Source organism: Chiroxiphia lanceolata, chromosome 1, assembly GCF_009829145.1.
Source record: "Chiroxiphia lanceolata isolate bChiLan1 chromosome 1, bChiLan1.pri, whole genome shotgun sequence".
In the NCBI taxonomy this organism is placed as follows: Eukaryota; Metazoa; Chordata; class Aves; order Passeriformes; family Pipridae; genus Chiroxiphia; species Chiroxiphia lanceolata.
The window spans coordinates 881,569-896,824 of record NC_045637.1 but is presented as its reverse complement, the minus strand read 5'-3'; the positions used below and the strand labels follow the sequence as shown (position 1 = coordinate 896,824).

Genomic DNA, 15,256 nt, shown 5'->3' with positions numbered 1-15,256 from the left:
CACAGTTTCTCTGGGAATTCCATCCCAGCCCCTCCCCACCCTCCCAGCCAGGAATTCCTTCCCAATATCCCACCTAACCCTGGGAAGCCATTCCCTGTGTGCTGTCCCTCCATCCCTTGTCCCCAGTCCCTCTCAGGCCCCAGAAGTGGCTCCAAGGTCTCTCTGGATCCTTCCCTTCTCCAGGCTGGATACTCCCAGTTTTCCCAGCCTGGCTCCGGTGGAACGATTCGAGTGGGAAGGAATTTTAAGGATCATCCATTCCCACCCCCTGCCATGGGCAGGGACACCTCCCACCATCCCAGGGTGATCCAACCTGCCCTTGGACACTCCCAGGGATGGGGCAGCCACAGCTCCTCTGGGAATTCCATCCCAGCCCCTCCCCACCCTCCCAGCCAGGAATTCCTTCCCACTATCCCACCTAACCCTGGGAAGCCATTCCCTGTGTGCTGTCCCTCCAGCCCTTGTCCCCAGTCCCTCTCCAGCTCTCCTGGAGCCCCTTCAGGCCCTGGAAGTGGCTCCAAGCTCTCCCTGGATCCTTCCCTTCTCCAGGTGAACATTCCCAGCTCTCCCAGCCCGGCTCCAGGAGCCTCCCAGCTCACAAAGTGACCCCTTCCTCGGGACATTCCTGCCCAAACCGGGGACCAGCAGCTTCCCAGTGGGATGAGGAGCATTCCCTGGGCAGGGGAACTCTCCAGCTGGCCCGGGAGGAGAAGACCCCGGTGATTCATGTCCTGGTGTGAGACAGAGGATTCCCAGGAGCCTCCAGACCCTGTGGATGGCCGGGAACAGGAGGCCCCATGTTCCCCGTGGCTCCCAGCCCATCCCAGTCCATCCCAGTCCATCCCAGCCCATCCCAGTCCATCCCAGTCCATCCCAGTGGCCGTTACCATGGCGATGCTGGTGCAGGCGTGGAAGAGGACGGTGAAGTCGGGCTCCTCCAGGCCTTTCTTCAGCGCCTTCAGCCCCTCCACCATCTCATCCCTGTGGTCCCGGGCGAAACCTGCATCCAGAGGGAGCAGAATTCCTCAGCTTCCCTCCCAAAAAACGGCTGAAAAATCCCAAGGAGACAAAAATCCCGAGGAGACAAAAATCCCGAGGAGACAAAAATCCCAAGGAGACAAAAATCCCAAGCCAGGGGACCCTTCCAAGCCTTGCCAAGGGCCAGGAGAGCTCATCCCAGAGATTTGGGCCAGGTTGGATCAGCTTGGAGCGACCTGGGCTGGTGGAATCCATGGGATGGGGGGAATGAGATGATCTTTAAGGCTCATTCCAGCCCCAAAGGCTGTGGGATTCCCTGGAACTTCTCGGGATGGGTGGAATGAGATGATCGTAAAGGCTCATTCCAGCCCCAAATCCCAGTTCTGGCATTCCCTGGAACTCCTCTCGGCATGGGTGGAATGAGATGATCTTTTAAGGCTCATTCCGGTCCCAAATCCCAGTTCTGGGATTCCCTGGAACTCCTCTTGGGATGGGTGGAATGAGATGATCTTTTAAGGTTCATTCCAGCCCCAAATCCCAGTTCTGGGATTCCCTGGAACTCCTCTCGGGATGGGTGGAATGAGATGATCTTTTAAGGTTCATTCCAGCCCCAAATCCCAGTTCTGGGATTCCCTGGAACTCCTCTCGGGGCGCCGCAGGAGCTCCCCCGCTGCCCAAACCATCCGAGGGGCAGCACTGACCTCTCCTGGAGAGCGGGAGAACTCCGGGCTCCGAAAAAAAAAAAACCCTATGGAATAACCTTCCAAAAATCCCTAAAAAACCCCCTTCCCGGTCCGGGGAGAGCGGCCCCGGTTTGGGGAGGGACTGGAGGCACTGGGGAGGCACAAGCAGGGCTCAGGGGGGACATTCCAGAGGCTGGGAATGCCGGGGGAAAGGGAGCTGAGGGCTCGACTCACGCTGACGTTGAGCTCGCTCAGGCAGAATTCCAGCAGGGAAGCGCTGACCTCCACGGCCCGGGCCCGCTCCTGCTCCCGGGGAGACTTGATCCAGGGGCCCAGGTGCTGCGGGAGGAGAGAGGGATCGTGGAATTAGGGAGTTGTTCAGGTTGGGAAAGCCCTCGGAGCCCACAGAGCCCAGCTTTCCCCTCATTGCTGTGTCCTGAAACGCTGCATCCACAGGGATGGAGGATCCCCCCACCCCGCCAAGGGATGGAGAATCCCCACTGGGCAGCCCCTTCCAGGAGGGATTTTCCCAATATCCCACCTGAGGCCTCCCCTGAGACTGTTTCCCCTCGTCCTGTCCCGGAGGATTCTCCATCCCCTGGAACATCCTGGGACATCCCTGTGCCAGGCCAGGCTGGAGCAAACAGGGGGAGTGGGAGGTGTCCCAGGGATGGGGCTGGATGATCCTAAAGGTCCCTTCCATCCCAACTGTGGGGTTATTCCATGATTCCATGATTCCATGGTGCAGCAGCGTCACACGTGGGCCAGACCCGTGAGCCCATCCCTCGTTCCTGCTGCTCCAGTGGTTTTCCCAGCCCACCAGGCCCCAGATCATGGAATCATGGAGTTGCTGAGGTCGGAGTAGACCTTTAAGATCACTGGATTCACCCAGCCCTGCCCGTGTCCCCAAGTGCCACCTCCCCAGGGATGCTCCATCCCCCCAGGGATGGGGATCCAGGGCTGGGCAGCCCCTTCCCGGGAGGGATTTTCCCAATATCCCAACTAAACCTCCCCTGGTACAGTTTGGGGCCGTTTCCCCTCATCCTGTCCCTTGTTCCAGGGGAGCAGAGCCCGATCCCACCTGGATCCACCCTCCTGTCCCCCTGAGATCCCCCCCTGAGCTCCCTTTCTCCAGGCTAATCCCACCCCAGCCGTTCCTGGTGCTCCAGACCCTTTCCCAGCTCCGTTCCCTTCCCTGGAAACATTCCAGCTCCTCCACGTCCTTCTCGTTGGGAGGGTCCCCCCACCACGAGCCCCCCTCATGCTCCATGTGCTGTCCAAGGACCTCCACCGTCCTTGGACACACCCCTGTCCTCACCTGGAGACCCTGCCCCGACCAGGGAGGATCCCACTGGATCCCAGATCACAGGGAGAAGTGAGGACCAGCCTCTTTCTTCCCCCAAAAAACCCCCCAAATCCCGGGAGCGCCCACATCCTGGAGCCCGTGGGGTGTCAGGTTCCCGTGCAGGAGGCTCTTGAGCAGGTCCTTCAGGGCACTGAGGGTGTCCCCATACAGCACCTGAGGAGGGAAAAAATCATGGAATCACGGGCTTGGAAAAGCCCTCAGGTGGATCGCGGAGTCCAACCGGCACAACCAATCCCCCCGCGGGATCGCGGAGGGAATTCGGTCCTTCTCCCGCTCGGGGACAAGCTCAGTGCCAAGAAACCCTTTAAAAAAACCCCAGAGTGGCTCGGAAGGTTCCTTAAAAATCACGGGATCACCAAATCCCGGCGCGGTTTGGGTTCCAGGGACCTCCAGGACCATCCAAGTCCCGCTCCCCCCCCCCGCCCTCCCCGCGGGCGGGGATAAGACGCTTCCTCTTCCTTTTCCAGGACTAATTTCAGGCTAAACTCCCCCCCCCAAAAAACCCCAAACCAAACCCAACAAAGCTGGACAGGCCAGGAGAGGAGGAGGGAAGGTTGATTAACTCCCGTTTGCGGGGACCAGATGCTGCCAGAGCCCCGGGGCCGCCCCAAATCCCGGCGGCTCCGCCCGGCCACGGCTCCGGAGCCACCCGGCAGCTGCAGCAGCTTCATTAGCGGCGGGTTAATTGCCCCTCATTAGGCAGCCGGGCACGGCTGGGGCTGCCACACCTGGGGACACACCTGGGGACACTGAACCCACCCAGAGAACCCCCTGTCCCCGTCCCCTCACTGTACCTGGGGAGTTCCTGAACCCCAATTTCACCCTGGGCTGGGGCTGCAACACCTGGGGACATCCCCCCCCAGGTGTGTGTGTGACCCCCCAGGTGTGTGTGACCCCCCCCAGGTGTGTGTGTGACCCCCAGGTGTCTCTGTGACGCCCTCCAGGTGTGTGTGTGACCCCCAGGTGTCTCTGTGACCCCCCCAGGTGTGTGTGTGACCCCCCAGGTGTGTGTGTGACACCCCCAGCTGTGTGTGTGTGACCCCCAGGTGTGTGTGTGACCCCCCCAGGTGTGTGTGTGACCCCCAGGTGTGTGTGTGACCCCCCCAGGTGTGTGTGTGACCCCCAGGTGTCTCTGTGACCCCCCCAGGTGTGTGTGTGACCCCCCAGGTGTGTGTGTGACCCCCCCCAGGTGTGTGTATGACCCCCCCAGGTGTGTGTGTGACCCCCCCCAGGTGTGTGTGTGACCCCCCAGGTGTGTGTGTGACCCCCCCCAGGTGTATGTGTGACCCCCAAGTGTGTCTGTGACCCCCCCAGGTGTGTGTGTGACCCCCCCAGGTGTGTGTGTGACCCCCCAGGTGTGTGTGTGACCCCCCAGGTGTGTGTGTGACCCCCCCAGGTGTGTGCGACCCCCAGGTGTGTGTGTGACCCCCAGGTGTGTCTGTGACCCCCCCCCAGGTGTGTGTGTGACCCCCCAGATGTGTGTGTGACCCCCCCCAGGTGTGTGTGTGACCCCCAGGTGTGTGTGTGACCCCCCAGGTGTGTGTGACCCCCAGGTGTGTGTGTGACCCCCAGGTGTGTCTGTGACCCCCCCCCAGGTGTGTGTGACCTCCCCAGGTGTGTGTGACCCCCCCCAGGTGTGTGTGACCCCCCCAGGTGTGTGTGACCCTCCCAGGTGTGTGTGACCCCCAGGTGTGTGTGACCCCCCCCAGGTGTGTGTGTGACCCCCAGGTGTGTGTGACCCCCCAGGTGTCTCTGTGACCCCCAGGTGTCTCTGTGACCCCCCCAGGTGTGTGTGACCCCCAGGTGTGTGTGACCCCCCAGGTGTCTCTGTGACCCCCCAGGTGTGTCTGTGACCCCCCCCCAGGTGTGTGTGACCCTCCAGGTGTCTCTGTGACCCCCCAGGTGTCTCTGTGACCCCCCAGGTGTGTGTGACCCCCCAGGTGTGTGTGTGACCCCCAGGTGTGTCTGTGACCCCCAGGTGTCTCTGTGACCCCCCCAGGTGTGTGTGTGACCCCCAGGTGTGTGTGTGACCCCCAGGTGTGTGTCTGACCCCCAGGTGTGTGTGTGACCCCCCAGGTGTGTGTGTGACCCCCCCAGGTGTGTGTGCGACCCCCAGGTGTGTGTGTGTGACCCCCAGGTGTGTGTGTGAGACCCCCCAGGTGTGTGTGTGTGACCCCCCCAGGTGTGTGTGAGACCCCCCAGGTGTGTGTGTGACCCCCAGGTGTGTGTGTGTGACCCCCAGGTGTGTGTGTGTGACCCCCCAGGTGTGTGTGTGTGACCCCCCCAGGTGTGTGTGACCCCCCCAGGTGTGTGTGACCCCCCCAGGTGTGTGTGACCCCCCCAGGTGTATGTGACCCTCCCAGGTGTGTGTGACCCCCCCAGGTGTGTGTGTGACCCCCCACGTGTGTCTGTGACCCCCCCCCAGGTGTGTGTGACCCCCCAGGTGTCTCTGTGACCCCCCAGGTGTCTCTGTGACCCCCTAGGTGTGTCCCCCCCCCCCCCGGTGACCCCCCCCTGTCCCCCCCAGGTTCGAGTCCCTCCGGGCCCGTTTGGCGGCGGCGGCGCTGCGGCTCCTGAGCCGCTGGGGGGCGCTGCCGCACGGGGAGCAGCTGCAGAGAGTCCTCCGGGCCTGAGGGGGGCGCTGCACGAACCCGAAACCGCCCCAAATTACCCCAAAAATTCAGCCAAAAATAAACCGCGAGTTAAACAGTTGTAGAGAGTCCTCCAAACCTGAGGGGGGCGCTGCAGGAACCGGAAATAGTCCCAAATTAACCCAAAAATTCACCCAAAAATACAGCCAAAAATAAACAGCGAATGGAGCAGCTGCAGAGAGTCCTCCAGGCCTGAGGGGGGCACTGCAGGATCTCGAAATTGCCCCAAATTACACCAAAAATTCACCCCAAAAATTCACCCCAAAAATAAACCCCGAGTGGAGCAGCTGCAGAGAGTCCTCCGGGCCTGAAGGGGGCGCTGTAGGATCCCGAAACCACCCCAAATTTCCCCAAAAATTCATTCCAAAAATACACCAAAAAATAAACCCCGAGTGGAGCAGCTGCAGAGAGTCCTCCGGGCCTCAGGGGGGCGCTGCAGGAACCCAAAATTCCCCCAAATTACCCCAAAAATTCACCCCAAAAATACACCCAAAAATAAACCCTGAGTGGAGTAGCTGCAGAGAGTCCTCCGGGCCTGAAGGGGGCGCTGCAAGAACCTGAAATCACCCCAAAATACCCCAAAAATTCATCCCAAAAATACACCCAAAAATAAACCGCGAGTGGAGCAGCTGCAGAGAGTCCTCCGGGCCTGAGGGGGGCGCTGCAGGAACCCAAAATTCCCCCAAATTACCCCAAAAATTCACCCCAAAAATACACCCAAAAATAAACCCTGAGTGGAGCAGCTGCAGAGAGTCCTCCGGGCCTGAGGGGGGCGCTGCAGGAACCCAAAATAGTCCCAAATTACACCAAAAATTCACCCCAAAAATAAACCCCGAGTGGAGCAGCTGCAGAGGGTCCTCCGGACCTGAAGGGGGCGCTGCAGGAACCTGAAACCACCTCAAATTACCCCAAAAATTCACCCCAAAAATAAACAGCGAGTAGACAATTTGCAGAGATTCCTCCAGGCCTGAGGGGGGCGCTGCAGGAACCTGAAATCGCCCCAAATTACCCCAAAATTCACCCCAAAAATAAACCGCGAGTGGAGTAGCTGCAGAGAGTCCTCCGGGCCTGAGGGGAGCGCTGCAGGAACCCGAAACCGCCCCAAATTACCCCAAAAATTCATTCAAAAAATACATCCAAAACTAAACCCCGAGTGGAGCAGCTGCAGAGTCCTCCGGGCCTGAGGGGGGCGCTGCAGGAACCCAAAACCACCCAAAAATAAACCCAAAAATACACCCAAAAATAAACCCCGAGTGGAGCAACTGCAGAGAGTCCTCCGGGCCTCAGGGGGGCGCTGCAGGAACCCAAAATCACCCCAAATTACCCCAAAAATTCACCTCAAAAATACACCGAAAAATAAACCCCGAGTGGAGCAGCTGCAGAGAGTCCTCCGGGCCTCAGGGGGGCGCTGCAACAACCTGAAATCGCCCCAAAATACCCCAAAAATTCATCCCAAAAATTCATCCCAAAAATACACCCAAAAATAAACCCCAAGCAGAGCAGCTGCAGAGAGTCCTCCGGGCCTGAGGGGGGCGCTGCAGGAACCCGAAACTGCCCCAAATTACCCCAAAAACACCCTGGGAACGGCCGTGGGGGTTTGTGTTTTATTACAAATGTGCACTTTGGGGCCTGGGGGGGATTTTGGGGTGGGAGAGGGGGGGGAACTGGGGGTCCTGCAGCCCCTCAGAAATGGGCCGTGACTCGGTCGATCTCCAGGAGGTCGTCGAGGATCTGTGGGGTGGGAGGGAGGGGGGGTGGTCAGGGACCACCACCCCCAATCCCAGTCCTACATTTGCTTCCCAAATGTGTCCAACCCCAAACCTGTTCAACCCCAAATCTGTCCAACCCCAAACTTTTCCAATCCCAAACCTGTTCAACCCCAAACGTGTCCAACCCCAAACCTGTCCAACCCCAAACTTTTCCAATCCCAAACCTGTTCAACCCCAAACGTGTCCAATCCCAAACTTTTCCAACCCCAAACGTGTCCAACCCCAAACCTTTCCAACCCCAAACGTGTCCAACCCCAAACCTGTTCAACCCCAAACCTGTCTAACCCCAAACTTGTCCAACCCCAAACGTGTCCAATCCCAAACCTGCCCAAACTCAAACCTGTCCAACCCCAAATCTGTCCAACCCCAAACGTGTCTCACCCCGAACCTGCCCAAATTCAAACCTTTCCAACCCCAAACCTGTCCAACCCCAAACGTGTCCAACCCAAAACCTGTCCAACCCCAAACCTGTCCAATCCCAAACCTGTCCAACCCCAAACGTGTCCAACCCCAAACCTGTCCAACCCCAAACCTGTTGAACCCCAAACCTGTCCAACCCCAAACCTGCCTGACCCCAAACCTGCCTGACCCCAAATCTGTCCAACCCCTGTCCCCATCCCTGTCCCCTCCCCACATACAATATCCAGTGTTATCCCAATTTTCTTGGCCAGCTCCCCCTGTCCCAGCCCCATCCCCGTCCCTGTCCCCTCCCCACGTACAATATCCAGTGTTATCCCGATTTTCTTGGCCAGCTCCCCCTGTCCCAGCCCCATCCCTGTCCCCTCCCCACGTACAATATCCAGTGTTATCCCAATTTTCTTGGCCAGCTCCCCCTGTCCCTGTCCCTGTCCCCATCCCTGTCTCCTCCCCATGTACAATATCCAGGGTTATCCCGATTTTCTTGGCCAGTTCCCCCTCCCCCTGTCCCTGTCCCCTCCCCACGTACAATATCCAGTGTTATCCCAATTTTCTTGGCCAGCTCCCCCTCTCCCTGTCCCTGTCCCCTCCCCACGTACAATACCCAGTGTTATCCCGATTTTCTTGGTCACCTCTCCCAGTCCCTGTCCCCTCCCCATGTACAATACCCAGTGTTATCCCGATTTTCTTGGCCAGTTCCCCCTGTCCCACCCCCGTCCCCATCCCTGTCCCCTCCTCACGTACAATATCCAGTGTTATCCCAATTTTCTTGGCCAGCTCCCCCTGTCCCAGCCCCATCCCTGTCCCCATCCCACATACAATATCCAGTGTTATCCCAATTTTCTTGGCCAGTTCCCCCTGTCCCACCCCCGTCCCCATCCCTGTCCCCTCCTCATGTTCAATATCCAGTGTTATCCCAATTTTCTTGGCCAGCTCCCCCCTCTCCCTGTCCCTGTCCCCTCCCCATGTACAATACCCAGTGTTATCCCAATTTTCTTGGCCAGCTCCCCCTGTCCCACCCCCGTCCCCATCCCTGTCCCCTCCTCACGTACAATATCCAGTGTTATCCCAATTTTCTTGGCCAGCTCCCCCTGTCCCAGCCCCATCCCTGTCCCCATCCCACATACAATATCCAGTGTTATCCCAATTTTCTTGGCCAGTTCCCCCTGTCCCACCCCCGTCCCCATCCCTGTCCCCTCCTCATGTTCAATATCCAGTGTTATCCCAATTTTCTTGGCCAGCTCCCCCCTCTCCCTGTCCCTGTCCCCTCCCCACACACAATACCCAGTGTTATCCCAATTTTCTTGGCCAGCTCCCCCTGTCCCACCCCCGTCCCCATCCCTGTCCCCTCCTCACGTACAATATCCAGTGTTATCCCAATTTTCTTGGCCAGCTCCCCCTGTCCCTGTCCCATCCCTGTCCCCTCCCCACGTACAATATCCACTGTTATCCCAATTTTCTTGGCCAGCTCCCCCTGTCCCTGTCTCCTCCCCACACACAATACCCAGTGTTATCCCGATTTTCTTGGCCACCTCCCCGTGTCCCACCCCTGTCCCCATCCCTGTCCCCTCCCCACGTACAATACCCACTGTTATCCCGATTTTCTTGGCCAGCTCCCCCTGTCCCACCCCTGTTCCCATCCCTGTCCCCTCCCCACGTACGATATCGGGGGTTGTCCCGATTTTCTTGGCCAGCTCCCCCCTCTCCATGGCGCTCAGGTACAGGAACCTGCCCAGTAACTCCCCGTCCAGGACGTTCCTGACGGCGTTTTGGAGCAGCCGCCGCTCGGCCTGCAGGAGCCTGCGGAGGGGCACGGGCACCTCAGGGGCTGCCACGGGGGCACGGGGACGGGGGAGGGACAGGGGAGGACAGGTAGGGGGGCTGTGGACACGTGAGGGGGCTGTGGGACAGGTGAGGGGCTATGGGACAGGTGAGGGGGCTGTGGGACAGGTGTGGGGGCTGTGGGACAGGTGAGGGGGCTATAGGACAGGTGAGGGGCTATGGGACAGGTGAGGGGGCTATGGGACAGGTGAGGGGGCTGTGGACAGGTGAGGGGGCTGTGGGACAGGTGAGGGGGTTGTGGGACAGGTTGGACAGGTGAGGGGGCTGTGGGACAGGTGGGACAGGTGAGGGGGCTGTGGGACAGGTGAGGAGGCTGTGGGACAGGTGAGGACACATGTGGGGGCTGTGGGACAGGTGAGGGGGCTATAGGACAGGTGAGGGGGCTGTAGGACAGGTGTGGGGGCTATGGGACAGGTGTGGGGGCTGTAGGACAGGTGAGGGGGCTGTGGGACAGGTGTGGGGGCTATGGGACAGGTGTGGGGGCTATAGGACAGGTGTGGGGGCTATGGGACAGGTGAGGGGCTATGGGACAGGTGAGGGGGCTGTGGGACAGGTGTGGGGGCTGTGGGACAGGTGAGGGGGCTATAGGACAGGTGAGGGGGCTGTGGGACAGGTGAGTTACCTGAAGGCCCTGGGGTTGAGCCCGGCCAGGTGGGGCAGGGCAGAGCTCACAGGGCAAGGCTGGGGGCTGGGGGACAGGTCAGGGGGCTGTGGGACAGGTGTAGGGGCTATGGGACAGGTGGGACAGGTGTGGGGGTTATGGGACTGGTGGGACAGGTGAGGGGGCTATGGGACAGGTGTGGGGGCTATGACTGGTGTGGGGGCTATAGGAGAGGTGAGGGGGTTGTGGGACAGGTGGGACAGATGTGGGTGCTGTGGGACAGGTGAGGGGGCTATAGGACAGGTGAGGGGGCTGTGGGACAGGTGTGGGGGCTATGGGACAGGTGTGGGGGCTATAGGACAGGTGTAGGGGGTTGTGGGACAGGTGAGGGGGCTGTGGGACAGGTGAGGACACGTGTGGGAGCTGTGGGACAGGTGTGGGGGCTGTGGGACAGGCGTGGGGGCTATAGGACAAGTGTGGGGTCTGTGAACAGGTGAGGGGGCTGTGGGACAGGTGAGTTACCTGAAGGCCCTGGGGTTGAGCCCAGCCAGGTGGGGCAGGGTGGAGCTCAGGGCAGGGCTGGGGGCTGTGGGACAGGTGAGGGGGCTGTGGGACAGGTGGAGGGGCTGTGGGACAGGTGAGGACAGGTGTTCCAGGTGTGTGTTACCTGAAGGCCCTGGGGTTGAGCCCGGCCAGGTGGGGCAGGGCGGAGCTCAGGGCGTTCTGCAGCATCAGCAGCCGCCGGTAGGTTTTCTCCTGCATGGGGAGCAGCAGCCCCAGCCCCCCGTCCAGAGTCGCTGGGGGGCACAAAAAGGGGGGTCACGGGGGGGTTTTGGGGTCCCTGGGGGGTCAGGGGTCCCCAGAGCCCCGTCCAGAGTCGCTGGGGGGCACAAAAAGGGGGGTCACGGGGGGTTTGGGGGTCCCCGGGGGGGTCAGGGGTCTCCAGCCCCCTGTCCAGCGTCGCTGGGGGGCACAAAAAGGGGGGTCACGGGGGGGTTTGGGGGTCAGGGATCCCCAGAGCCCCATCCAGCGTTGCTGGGGGGCACAAAAAGGGGGGTCACGGGGGGTTTGGGGGTCCCGGGGGGGTCAGGGGTCACAGGGGGGCTTAGGGGTCCCGGGGGGGGGTTCAGCGGTTATGGGGGGTTTCGGGGTCCCTGGGGGGGTCAGGGGTCCCCAGAGCCCCGTCCAGTGTTGCTGGGGGGCACAAAAAGGGGGGTCACGGGGGGTCACAGACTCCCCCAAATCCTCCCCCCCCTCCCCAAACCAGGTGCTGTATTTATTCTCCCAGGTGCAGGATGGGGGTCCCCAATCCCACCCCAATCCCACCTCAGACCCCCCAAAATCCCCCCTCCTCCCCAAACCTGGTGCTGTGCTTGTTCTCCCAGGTGCAAGATGAGCCCCCCAGAGCCCCCAGACCCCCCAAAATCCCCCCTCCTCCCCAAACCAGGTGCTTTATTTGTTCTCCCAGGTGCAAGATGGGGGTCCCCAATCCCACCCCAGAGCCCCCAGATCCCCCAAAATCTCCCCTCCTCGCCAAACCAGGTGCTGTGCTTGTTCTCCCAGGTGCAAGATGAGTCCCCCCGAGCCCCCAGACCCCCCAAAACCCCCCCTCCTCCCCGAACCAGGTGCTGTGCTTGTTCTCCCAGGTGCAAGATGAGCCCCCCAGAGCCCCCAGACCCCCCAAAACTCCCCCTCCTCCTCAAATCAGGTGCTGTGCTTGTTCTCTCAGGTGCAAGATGAGCCCCCCAGAGCCCCCAGACCCCCCAAAATCCCCCTCCTCACCGAACCAGGTGCTGTATTTGTTCTCCCAGGTGCAGGATGGGGGTCCCCAATCCCCCCAAATCCCCCCCTCCCCAAACCAGGTGCTTTATTTGTTCTCCCAGGTGCAAGATGGGGGTCCCCAATCCCACCCCAGAGCCCCCAGACCCCCCAAAATCCCCCCTCCTCCCCGAACCAGGTGCTGTGCTTGTTCTCCCAGGTGCAAGATGAGCCCCCCAGAGCCCCCAGACCCCCCAAAACTCCCCCTCCTCCTCAAATCAGGTGATGTGCTTGTTCTCTCAGGTGCAAGATGAGCCCCCCAGAGCCCCCAGACCCCCCAAAATCCCCCCTCCTCACCGAACCAGGTGCTGTATTTGTTCTCCCAGGTGCAGGATGGGGGTCCCCAATCCCACCCCAGAGCCCCCAGACCCCCCAAAATCCCCCCTCCTCACCGAACCAGGTGATATTCTTTTTCTCCCAGGTGCAAGATGAGCCCCCTAGAGCCCCCAGACCCCCCCAAATCTCCCCCTCCCCAAACCAGGTGCTGTGCTTGTTCTCCCAGGTGCAAGATGGGGGCCCCAATTCCACCCCAGACCCCCCAAAATCCCCCTCCTCACCAAACCAGGTGCTGTGCTTGTTCTCCCAGTTGCAAGATGAACCCCCCAGAGCCCCCAGACCCCCCAAAACTCCCCCTCCTCCTCAAATCAGGTGATGTGCTTGTTCTCTCAGGTGCAAGATGAGCCCCCCAGAGCCCCCAGACCCCCCAAAATCCTCCCTCCTCACCGAACCAGGTGCTGTATTTGTTCTCCCAGGTGCAGGATGGGGGTCCCCAGTTCCACCCCAGAGCCCCCAAAATCCCCTCCCCAAACCAGGTGCTTTATTTGTTCTCCCAGGTGCAAGATGAGCCCCCCAGAGCCCCCAGACCCCCCGAAATCCCCCCCCCTCACCGAACCAGGTGATGTGCTTGTTCTCCCAGGTGCTGCTGCGCCGGTTGGGCCCCTCGGGGTACCCCCGGCACGGGGTCCTCCAGAAGGTGTTGACGTGGGCGCCCACGTGGAAGTCGGCTCGGCGCAGCAGCCGCAGCCCCCCGAAGGACTCCTTGGCTGGGGGGGCACAAGGGGAGGGTCAGGGGGGGCTCGGGGGGCACCAGGGACTCCCCCCCACCGTCCGGGGTCGCTCACCTTCGGGCAGGTACATGTAGACCAGGAGGTTGCGGTCGCGGTCCGACACTGCGTGGAGGGGTTGGGGGGGGGGGGGAAGGAAGGGTTAAAAATGGTTTAATTCGAGCAAAATCGACACAGATCCAACCTAAACTCGACCCAAAGTCAGCCACGGCCAATCAAAATTCAGCCAAAGTCACCAGAGCTCAACGTGAACTCGCTGGAACGGATTTTGACCAAACCCAACTGAACTTGACCCAAACTCGACTCAGAAGACACTCATCCCTAACCAAACTCAAACTCAACCAAATCCATCTCAAACTCAACTGAAACTCAACCAAATCCATCTCAACTCAACCAAATCCATCTCAAACTCAACTGAAACTCAACCAAATCCATCTCAAACTCAACTTAAACTCAACCAAACCCATCTCAACCTCAACCAAATTCATCTCAAACTCAACCAAATCCATCTCAAATTCAACCAAATCCATCTCAAACTCAACCAAGTCCATCTCAAACTCAACTCAAACTCAACCAAATCCATCTCAAACTCAACTTAAGCTCAACCAAATCCATCTCAAACTCAATCAAATCCATCTCAAACTCAACTTAAGCTCAACCAAATCCATCTCAAACTCAATCAAATCCATCTCAAACTCAACTTAAGTTCAACCAAATCCATCTCAAACTCAACTTAAGCTCAACCAAATCCATCTCAAACTCAACTTAAGCTCAACCAAATCCATCTCAACCTCAACTAAAACCAACCAAATCCATCTCAGACTTAACCAAATCTATCACAAACTCAAACTCAACCAAATCCACCTCAAACTCAACCAAATCCATCTCAAACTCAACTTAAACTCAACCAAATTCATCTCAAATTCAACCAAATCCATCTCAAACCTAAACTCAACCAAATCCATCTCAACTTAAACTCAACCAAATTCATCTCAAATTCAACCTCAACCAAATCCATCTCAAACTCAACTAAACTCAACCAAATTCATCTCAAACTCAACCAAACCCACCTAAACTCAAACTCAACCAAATCCATCGCAAATTCAACTTAAACTCAACCAAATTCATCTCAAACTCAACCAAATCCATCTCAAACTCAACTTAACCTCAACCAAACCCATCTCAACTTAAACTCAACCAAATCCATCTCAAACTCAACCAAATCCATCTCAAACCTAAACTCAACCAAATCCATCTCAAACTCAACCAAATCCATCTCAAATTCAACCAAATCCATCTCAAACTCAACCAAATCCATCTCAAACTCAACTCAAACTCAACCAAATCCATCTCAAGCTCAATTAAACTCAACCCAACCCACCCACAGCCAATCAAAATTCACCCAAAGTCATCAGAGCTCAACCCAAACCCACTCGAAGGGATTTCAACCAAACCCAACTGAACTCGACCCAAACTCGACTCAGTCAACCAAGTCAACCCAAAGCCACCCAAAACCCAAACTGGAAGACACCCACCCCCAACCAAACTCAAACTCAACCAAATTCATCTCAAATTCAAACTCAACCTCAACCAAATCCAACTCAAACTCAACTAAACTCAACCAAATTCATCTCAAACTCAACCAAATCCACCTCAAACTCAACTCAAACTCAACCAAATTAATCTCAAACTCAAACTCAACCAAATCCATCACAAATTCAACTTAAACTCAACCAAATTCATCTCAAACTCAACCAAATCCATCTCAAACTCAACTCAAACTCAACCAAATCCATCTCAAACTCAAACTCAACCAACTCCAACTCAAACTGAACCAAATTCATCTCAAACTCAACTTAAACTCCACCAGACCCACCCAAACTCATCCCAAACCCAAGCACGGTCAACCCCGTCAACCAAACTGAACCAAATCCACAGAAAATCAACCCAAACCCGCCCAAACCCAATCACAGTTCACCCAAACTCACCTGAGCTCACCCCCAACCCACTCAAAGTCAATGGATTTCAAGCAAAGCCAACTAAACTCGACCCAACTCAACCCAAACC

At 58.3% G+C, this 15,256-nt stretch overlaps 1 protein-coding gene across 1 annotated transcript; it reads right to left on the bottom strand.

The window, feature by feature from the left end:
• Positions 1-7,261: 7,261 nt before the first annotated feature.
• On the bottom strand, positions 7,262-13,540 carry CPSF1 (cleavage and polyadenylation specific factor 1). The gene is made up of 6 exons (XM_032701109.1): positions 13,516-13,540; positions 13,247-13,294; positions 13,013-13,168; positions 10,975-11,104; positions 9,526-9,664; positions 7,262-7,409 (listed from the first exon to the last, which is right to left on the bottom strand). The coding sequence occupies exons 1-6, from the start codon at positions 13,538-13,540 to the stop codon at positions 7,362-7,364; spliced, it is 546 nt and encodes a 181-aa protein (XP_032557000.1). The 3' UTR covers positions 7,262-7,361.
• Positions 13,541-15,256: the final 1,716 nt, after the last annotated feature.